General features: G+C 36.4%; 1 protein-coding gene and 1 long non-coding RNA gene across 2 annotated transcripts; one reads left to right on the plus strand and one right to left on the minus strand.

The window, feature by feature from the left end:
* The first annotated feature begins 45 nt into the window (after positions 1-45).
* On the plus strand, positions 46-1,256 carry LOC106651523. The gene is made up of 2 exons (XR_001339347.2): positions 46-541; positions 617-1,256. It is a non-coding gene; the product is annotated as an uncharacterized LOC106651523 (long non-coding RNA).
* Positions 1,257-8,925: 7,669 nt separating this feature from the next.
* Positions 8,926-10,284, minus strand: LOC106651264. Its single transcript, XM_023458735.1, is given in 3 exon segments — positions 8,926-9,252; positions 9,334-9,542; positions 10,245-10,284. Coding segments are annotated over 3 exon segments (576 nt in total).
* Between the last annotated feature and the right edge of the window lie 374 nt (positions 10,285-10,658).

Raw genomic sequence — 10,658 nt, forward strand, 5'->3', positions numbered from 1 at the left:
TTTTAAAAAACAATTTACTTCATAGTTTTCATTGTCTTACAAAAGAGGATTCGAAAATTCTGTGAAAGTTCCCAGAGATAATTATACACTCATGATCATTTCTGATACGGATAAGATCATACGTTTTTCACCGGGCTACAACCAAAAAATTTCTGAAGTTAATTTTTTCACAAAATTTTACGTTTTGTTTTTTCAATCAACTACAATTCTTCTATTATGCATCTAATTTTTCGTAAAAATAGGTGTTTGAAAAATGTTTGCAAGGCCTAGAACATGAAAAAAATTGCATGGAAAAGCGAGGTAAAATTTGGTCATTCTTAATATCAACGCATTCAAAAATTTAGGAAATATAATTAGTTCAGTGATAAAATTATTGTTTTTGTATCTCAGTCTATGATCAATAGATGGAGAGCAATACAAATATCTCATTCTGTCATAGAAATCATTTTGAAGACGATATATATTCGAATAGAAATAGTGTCGGAATTCTTCTGTTCAGAGAAAAAGTAAATCGAAGAGACTCGTAGTTTATCTACTACAAGTAAATTTTATTTTTATATTACAAGACATAATTTGTATGATACAAGTTTACTGATTTTATCTAAAATGAATAAAGAACTTTTAGATTTTGTAGTATTCATATGGAGAACGGCTGTCTGTTTCTCATTTGCCGCAGTGGGATATTATGCAGCTAATTACATTATAAAGTGGTTGACGGAGAAGAAAGACGACCATAAAAATCAAGCTCCACCAAGGAAAGAAGACTAGAGTAGCAACGAAAGAAAAATTAAATGAGAAATAAGTTTTTACAACCAATAATCAATCACAGAGGGCGAGAAATAAACTGCTGACGAAACAACTTTAGTGAACATAGGCAATGACAAGATATAGATTTTGGTATAAAAATTAAATGTCTATTTTGTTAAAATTTTGATTGTTAGAATTATTTAAGTTTGATTGTTATTGGACTCTAAAAAATGTAATAACCATATTTTAATGGATAATTGTTTTTTGATTGAGAAGAATTAGTTTAATTTTGTTTCGTATGCAATTTAATAACATCATTAATTGCCTGGTTATATTTTATATATAAATGCGCGTTTTTAATACGATTAGATCATAAACCACTTCATCGTAATCTACATCCGACTCGTTCACGTGTACATTTTTTATGCTTTATGACGTGTTATTTTATACAACAAATTTGACATCATCTTTTATACAAAAATATGACAATAGAGAAGCGATTGATTAAATGTTGTAAAATTATTTGTAAAATTCCTTGGATTATTTTTAAATTTGTTTTTAATAACTAGATCAAGTTTCAGAGAATATTGATGTTTTGAATGAGGAGAAAAGTTAGTCGATTTTCTCTCATCAACAAAATTTTCAAATTTTCATGATACATCAGAAAATATATTTCACATTAAAATATTCTTTTAAGATCGACGCTGTGCCACGTTGAGTATGTGGATCTACATTTGTACGTAAAACTAAGCAATATACACTAGTATCGTATAAATCATGAAAAGAAAAACAATCAAAGGAGTGATTTTTAACTGACACCTGTGGATTTTCGAATTTTTAATCGCAACTCGTAGACTTTAACTCGTTACGAAACAAAATTTTAATAAAGCTCCACTCACACAACTTTTATGTCCCCTAACAAGTTTAATTCGTTACGCCAGGGTGAAATATAGCGAAACTTGCTGTTTAAAATAATTTTAGTTGTGAAATTTTAACGAATAGAAAATATTATGAAGTTTCGTCACATTCAGCTCTTGAAGTACGACTAAATTGATAATTATGTAAAAATCCATGTTGACATGTTAAACCACAAGAAGGGCTTGAAGCTTGACAATTATTTGCACGAGCCAAGTGCGTATCCTTATTCAAGTAGGAATTATCGGATCTCGGCATCGGAGCAAAAGTGCAGCGAAAAATTCTCCCGCGCTCGCGTACAAATACGTGTATGGGTGTGCTTGTGTGTGTGTATAGGCCAGTCCTGGCGCAGACAGTACAGTCTCCGACTAACTTATCGTATCTGCAAATTATCTGAGATGCAGCTGCATGCTGCTGGCGGCAACGGCAATTCAACATTCGAGCCTGGGCATCTCTCCAAGAGATGACGTATTAATGGCCACGGGAGCTATTCTTTCGGGAGAAAACAATGTTCCCCGTATAGAGCCCGCCGTTTGAATTACTACGCAAGTAGATATCGGAATAAGTGAATGAAAAGAAAAAAGAATCTGGCCTCTATTATACTGCATACACTCGTCGGACTCGTTCTTTTTCTTTACCATTTCTTCTGCTGGAACTTCTTTATCTTATTGTACAATGTACGCGCATAGCTTCAAGTGCAATTGGTTGCTGTAAACAATGCACTTAGATTGCATCTGACAATTTAATATCTTATATTATACTTGCTTCTCTGAGCAGCTGAACGGAAGGGCCAGAGGTGTATTATTTTATTGCTAAATCTAATAGATATTCTAGTTTTACTACACTTTTAACAAGTCGTATTATTCTTCAGAATCAAATTTAATAAGCACTTTAATCGTCATTGTAGTTGCTTCTGTACGAACACAGCAATCCTCTTCATTTGTTTTGTTTTGTCCGGGACGAATGATTATGTAAAATAATGTTCTTCTTCTTAGTTTACGTGGTCGGCTGGGAACTTTGTAATTTACGTCGTTACATAAAATTAAGTACGTGCATGCTCGTTGCCTCATTTTCCTATTTCAGTTTGCCCACGACTCAGCTAAATTAACTTTTTACCTTTTCGTGGAGAGCTATTTGAATTGACGGTGAATTTTTGTTTTACTAAATAGAGAGAGAGAGATGCAGATAATAAACAAAATAATTCCGAGATTTAAATTTCGTCGACGAGTGTTTTAATATTGAATATGATTTTCAAACGAGCAAAGTGTTTTATTTCTTAGCATTTTCTTGTTCTTTTCGGCTCTGCAAAGAGTGAGCATGTACACGAGAAATCCATTTTCAAGAGTATAAACTCGTGCATTTGTTTTTTGATGGAGTAGTCTTAACTATAAATAGATGCCGGAGCCTTGAGTTATTTGTTTCCAACTTTTTCTGCTTATCATTTTAATGCACAATTTTATTGCTTTAAAAAAACATCTTTTTTCAATCTAAAGTTTTGCAGTTTCCCCGAGTTTACACACAGCGGCTGCCTGTAATGAATCGTTATAAAAGAATCTCGAATGACGCGACTTCAAAGCATTCAGATTTATGCGCGCGACTTTCTTTCGCATCAATATATCTCGAATCCAGTCTTTCTTCGTGCCCTTTTTTTTCATCCACTTCCCAAAAAACTTCAATATCTAAAAAACTTTTCTATCGAATGAGTATATCAAATCAGCGGATAGCCAAAAAAATTGCTACCTCGACGCGCGCCCTGAAAAAGTGTCACGCATGCACGGCTACACCCACGCGCACTCATGTACTCACGTGCCGCGTGCGTGTGTGGGTGTGCCAAAAGGTGTCAAAAGTACAGCAATACGTGATCACCATGAGAAAATGTAGCTCCGTGTGCGCGCGCATTGTTATCAAGAATAGTCGAATGCTGCACTCGTACTGCAGGCAGAGGGACTCATACGTGACATGTGTAAAGTCTTCAATCAATGACAGTAGATCGAGCTCGAGATGCACGTAACATCGCGTAAAATTCGCGGCTATTGCTTGTTGACGATTTGGGCCGAGTGTTCCCATTGTCGTCGAGACAGGAGTTTTTGTAATTGGCCTGCACTGGTGCTTTTGGTCATTTTAAGTTAGTCATGCCATTCATCTTTCAGTGAGAGCATTAAGTTTTAAATTATGAAAATGAACGAAAAATTCAGATCAATGACATTTCTATGTTTGCCTTTGGAAACATTATAAAGAGCTTTTTCATTACGTAAAATATAATGACTAATCAAATGAGCTTCCAAAAAATGCTTAAAAACTCAAATTCAACTGTAGAATATACATACTCGATTTGAATGCGGTTTGGTGGGCGTAAAAGCGAAACGCCTCTGTGCACAGGAGTGGCAGAAATACGATACATCTAGTTAAATTCCGCAGCGAAGGAGCTTTTCATTATCCACGTGGGAGTTCTAGCGGGGTGTGTCTATACATAATACGTCGCCTGGAAGTCGCGCTGCTTTGTCGTGTTTACAGACAACAGAACGCGAGGGGTGACTGCCAAAGTCACATCTCACCTTGCTTTTACGAGCGTTTGCTCGTCGTCGTCGTCGTCGTCGAGTTATTACAAGGTAATTATTTTACCTTTGCTGCAGCAGTCGCTCTCATATTCCACTACATGTCCGCGCCGAGTATGCGAATAATTGAACGAATTTCCAGTTCCACGAGACACAGAGTCGCGAGACACACGAAGCGCTTCGTATGAAATTCAAGCGTGCATCTGCACACACGCTCGACGTACAATATGGTCAGAGTTAGGTGCGGAGAAGTTTCTTCGAGAACACATAGAGCAGTCAGTGGCAGCCGATGCTGCTGAGGGGCACCGTTTGGTCTCAAGATATTGCCTCGCAATCGATAAGCTGCTTACCTATCCCCCTATATACCGAGAAGCAATAGGCACTTGTGCTATAGCGGCTTCAACTTGCACACATGTGCGTGTCTGTGCGAGGGACATTTTCTGCTGGACCTGCAAAAGTCTGAAGTATCACTGCAGCCTTAAATGGATAACTCACGCTGAGCGTCGACGTTTCAGAAATAACGTTCTCGAGAGTAATGAACAGTTACTTGTTTTTACAAGTTTGACTGCAAATGATTTTTTACAGCATTGTCAAAACAATTTGAATTTATACAAAATGCATTTTTTTCTTGAAAACAATACACTTTTTATTGTACCAACTAGATGGTTAATTTCTTTAGAGTCAGAAGCTTGAAAATATTATTTTCAGAAACATATGAAAATAAATTTAATTTTCTCTCTCAGTTTATTATCATCAAAGCATACACCAAGAAAGACTTATGATTCAATAGCCTACATTTGAAAATATCAACAACGTGCTATTATATTTACATAATTTCGAAGTATTTATCGTACAATTAATCGTGTACGTAAACAAAACAAATTTATTCTTTCATGAACAACGATTTTAAATTTTTGGAAACTATTTTGGAGAAAGTATTAACATGTTAATTGCTTCACTTTTAGACCAATTAAAAATCTATGGTGATTGACTAGATGCATTTTCTGATTGCGGGAAATTGTAAATGATTGAGTCACAAGAATAATTTATGTAATGAATTGAATATTTTGATATCAACTTTGAAAATAATTTAAATTGCTAGGGTCTATTACTTTCTTTCATGGCACCAAAACTTCAGTTTTTACGAAATACATGTATGATTATAAATTAATTAATTAAACGGTATGTTTAAAGGTATAGACGCGTTTATTTTTAGCAACAAAAATAGTCCAAGAGACTGAAACGAGTTTTATGTATGAATCTAGGTTTTATTACACCTAAAGTGCACGCGTCGAGACCAACATTTTCGTTTTTTAGCACAAAAGAAGACTGCACTAACTGCGACAAATTGCGCTCGCTAAGCCGACAATCTCGCACTATATGGTCGTAGAAAATATGCCGACAAAAATAGCGTGTATGGCGATAAAAATGCTGGCAATTTAAAAACTGCCGACGCAAAAGTATCCAGCTCCTGTGCGTGCACTTCTCATTCTTCCTATATACGTATAATCCCTGCCCAGGCATGCAGTAAATGTCGCGAGGCTAAAACAGAGGAGCTAATCAAGCGCAAGCAATTTCCTAGTGCCGATTCACTCAATGCGGCTGACACAAACAAAAAAATACCACTGCTCTTCTGTAGTCGTGCACTTGAATCTCTTTATTGCCCTTCGTGTAACAAAGTCATTCGAACATTGTGATATTCAATTTGTTCAAAAATTAGTTCTATAGACTATTTTCTATCGATTCTTTTTCCTCGATTTTTCTCGCTTCGAATCAAAAGTCAGAGGTCTGACGTAAGCATCGTTGATCTGCGTCATTACGAATGAAAATAGACAATTTAGAGAGGAGAGTGTAATGCAGAGGCAATAGTAAAAATATTTAAAATTATCAGGGCAACTTTTGGTAGATTCACGCAGTGTCTCGTTCAAATATTAGACGATTTTTCAGCTGCCGCAGCCATTCAAAAAATAACACGGAACATTTTCACGTGCGCATAGGAAATATTTGATTTTTTTTTCAGTTTGGCAAAATATTCGAGGACACCGGAACGAGGTGAGATCGATACAGAAAATCGAGACCGAAGAAGCCAAATACCACAAAAACAATTTGGCCCTGCAACAGCGAACGTCGTGTGGCTGTGTTGGTATCGGCTAAACAGTCCGATAAATGTGGCCCGACTTTTCCCTATACGATCGGCCGCGGATATGAGCTGCATAAAATTTTATGTCGCATAGTATGTAGATTGTAGCCGAAACCATGGCATGTGCCCTTGAATAAATAAGCAAGATAGACTGCAAATGTATCCTGCATCATTAAAGGTAGGTCAAAAATAAAAAATTAATCGTGATTATTAAAAAAATTCTTAAAAGTTAAAAAAATTATTTCTTATGTTTTACTTTCGGAAATTTTCGAGTTTTTAATTTATCATTAATCAATACTTGAGCGGATGTTATATAAAATATTATACTTCTACAAGACAGAAACTATTGAAAAAGTTGGTTCCAGCTTGCACAATGAGAAAAAGAAGAAAAAAATAACTGCATCTTTTGGAACAACATATGGGTTTCCAACGATGATTCAATATAGATGCGAGTTGTACAAAGTTTCAGCAATAGTAGAAACACGTTCGATAATATAGAGCACAAAGTGAGCCGCAGTACTTTTGTGATACCCCGCGTTATTCTGATACATAGTTTGTTTTTAGGCGTTGCATGTGCAAATCTGCAGCACTTGCACTTGTGCTCCTTATATTAGCAAATATAAACTGGCGAGCAACATGGGGCCTTGGGAAGATTTTCAAGAGGCGAAAATTCCTATCGCAAAAGTTGGCCACACATGATATTCGCTGGATACTTGTGTGTAAGCCCAATCGCAAGTAACAGCTGTCGTGGAAAACACATTTTTTGCTCGAAAGAGGGCCAGAGGGCGAAAGAGAGCGTGAAAAGTTCGGTCAAATTACGAGAGCAAAGTTGAAATCAGCGTGAGGGATGCAAGCCATAAAGACCCTCTATGTGTAGGTGAGCGGGTCGAGGCTTGCGACGAGAGCGAAAGAAGAGAAGTCGGCAGTCGAAGCGTAGACTAGAAAAAAGGACAAAATCAATGTTGGAAGCCGGAGCAGCTGCTCTAGCTATGACGAAAAAGAAGAAACGATCGGGAAAGTATGCACGGAGCAGCTCGAGATCTCTCGTTTCCGAGATCCAAGGAGGAAATAGGACTAAAAAATCAGACGCCTGTGAGAGAATAGGGCTGGAGGAGCAACGAATAAATTGACACGTTTTTTTCGATTTATGCTGTTACACGCCTGTCTAAGTTGATGGAATAACGTTTCCGCGTTCATCTTCATGATAGTATTTGTACACGACGTAATCGGTACTGTTATAAAAATTTAATCATAGTAGACTGAAAATTGAAAATTCTGATTAAACTTCCTAAACTTCGAACTTTTACAATAAATTCGCGTCAAATCACTTCACTTTATTTCCAAGAGTGGCTCCTACAAAAAGTACTACGTATTCGTGTTTACGTAACATGCGAATTTTGTTTCCGGAGATTCGTGTGAGTTAATATATTTTCTGAAACGTCACGACGCTCTTTTCGAACTTTCGACCACGCGTTTATGTGTATTTGGCATAGCCCGGTGTTTACATTTATGGGAGTTGCATCGCAATAAATTATCGAATCGAGTTGCGCGAGGAGACGTCATCGCACGAACTACGATTTTTGGAGCCGAGTCAGCTCTGAACTGTCTGCAAGAATTCGTATAGAACGTCCGATACTCACAACTTACGAGACTGTTCGGGAGGAAAGCTCTATTCACAGGCATTACAATTGAAGATGTATTCTTTAAACCTTAGTATTTTCCACCCTTGTATATTTCAATTTTATTCTCTGTAACGTGAAAAATAGAAATACTGCTGTACTATTGCGAAAGAAAAAGAGTGTCTGATCCAAAAATATCAGCTATTTACAAAACTTAACATCAAAGGAAACATAATTTTTTCTGTTCATTTTTTTTCTTTAGCCATATTCAAGTTATCTTTCTCGTTGCCAGGAGCTACTGAAGGGTATTATTTGATTTTTTAAAAACATAAAATTACATTTTGTAGGAAAAAAAGCTAAACCAACTCTTTTAATTAAAAGTCTAATAAAGACCTTGCGATAATACTTTAAAAAGTTGGATGTACTTTTGATGCTGATTTGATTACACAGTGATCATTAGTGTTCAAATAATAAGAACTTATCGATTATCTATGATTCTTATCACATTAAATTAGTTATATTTTTATTGAATTTTTATGATTGATATAAGGCTTGTTGGAAATATTTTCAATTGGTATGGTAAGCTAATAGAGTGCGTATGCATTCACCGGCTACTATTTTTTGCCTGAGTGAAAAAAATAATATGAAAAAAAATTTTTTTAGCCGTTTCAATTTCGATAAAGACAAACTTTTTGTTTTTAGACAAACCTTTGTGTTTATAGTTTATTGTTATGCACATTTCTATATATTATGGAATAAAATGAAATAAAATGTTAATGTATTTTGCGAAAAATTCAATGCGAAAAATGTTGATGTATTTTGAATTGATTGAAATATATTAATAATATAAATATAGATAATAATATAAATAATTGAAAAATTTTGGTTATGAGTGAAAATTATTTTGAAAAGTTTATCGTAATTGGATAAATTTTTGAATTGAATAAGTTCAATCGTAAAGTACCACTACATCTTTTTTTCTTCTTACCATGTCGTTGTTTAGTGTACAAAAGAGCTGAGTTTGAGGTTTCGATAAAGGCATGCTGCAATTGGAGGTAATGTATATTCTGCCTTCTGGTTTATAATTGCACTTTCGTTTTTTTGTAGATGATTGAAACATAGAAGTGAAATTATAAAGTTTACAAACAACAGTGTGGATTTTGGTGCTGGTCGCTGTCGAAAAAGTCGGAGCGTCAGTTGTCACTCAGCTGAAATTCCCAGATAGTAGAAAATCTACATTTTTAATCGTCACCTGCCTTTCGTCGGATTTGTTTGACTGAAATATGTTTTTGCAAATAGTAGTCAAAAACGTTGAAAAATGCCATAAGGCCGAGTACATGGAGCATAAATTACTCACGTCAACTTCGATCCAAGTGAAATTGAAAATTTTCGTCTGAGGCCTCTCGTTGGGCGAATACCTATAGAACTCGTAGGAGCCTCGATAATATTTGAGCGAGTAAAGGGGCGCCTCTTCGAGTTCGTAGTGACATCTCAGGGTGGCTTCGTGGCCTTGTTCCACCGCCTGAGGACTGACTTCGAGCTTGACATTTTTTAAACATTCAACACCTGCAACAAAAGAGGGAAAAAAGAGTGTCATCATTGCTTCGCGGAATGCAAGTCAATTTCGCGTTCCGAAAGCTCAAATGATCCCAGGCGCTTGGATCAAAGGGAGTAATCTGCGAATGTCTTTTGATGATTCGCTCACGAGCGAGTAAATTTGAATCGACGGCGGGGAGGACGGCTCGAAGGGATATCGGCTGGTGCCACTCGCAGTTCTTGGCATCATTCCGTGAAACTAAAAAGAAACTCGGCAGAATGATAATATTATTATATAAAGCCCTGGACTGCAGCATAATCGCATCGTCTGCTTACACAGCCTTTTTTTCTTATTTTGGTCAGCAGATGCGCGCGAGCGGGGCAACGAGAATACGCGAAAAAGACAGACAAAGCTGAAAACTTTTTGCAGTCGGTGCAGCGCTTGAAGCTGGATTCGAGCTGGCTTTCAAAGACGACGCGATGTCACAGTGTAAAGCTTTTTTCGTTGCAGCTTTTTCTTCGCGAGCTAGTTCTCTTTTCTGAGCAGCAGCAGCAGCAGCAACAGCCGCCGCTTGCATACCGCGAGTCGTAATGTTCCGCGGCTCTATTCATTTGGTTTCTTAATTGAGCTCTTTTAAACGCTTGGGTATACATCCGAGCTCTGTAGCACTTCCTTCGAATCATCGTCCCACAGCGAACGGTGCGGAAAATAAGCATAGTGCAAGCGCTTACTCTGCCTCTCCTTTTTCCAGTCGTAGAAGATGTGGTTCATTTCATAGTATAAATAACGGCAACTGCATCAACTTACCATGTATATGTGCGAATACCAGCAAATATATATTTAAATATTTGTTTGTTAAGAAAATAATTCCCCGTTCTTAGACTGGCAGAGAGGTACGCACACTAAACTTCTCAAGGAAAACAAGAGCAACCGAGTTACTACTTCAAGTCAAAGAAATTCCATATAATGTATTCTGCTGCAGTTTTGACTCATTTTTAGAGGATCCATACCTCACCCTGTTTTATATTTACTGAATTAATATGAATAATTTTCAAAGAAAAATATTCGAGTTGTGTCATCATTGCAACATTTTGGGTTAAAATAAGAGCCAATTTAGATTTTTTGAAGTTTTTAAGTACCTTGGT

This window comes from Trichogramma pretiosum, unplaced genomic scaffold (assembly GCF_000599845.2).
Source record: "Trichogramma pretiosum strain Unisexual culture from Peru unplaced genomic scaffold, Tpre_2.0 scaffold68, whole genome shotgun sequence".
NCBI lineage: Eukaryota > Metazoa > Arthropoda > Insecta > Hymenoptera > Trichogrammatidae > Trichogramma > Trichogramma pretiosum.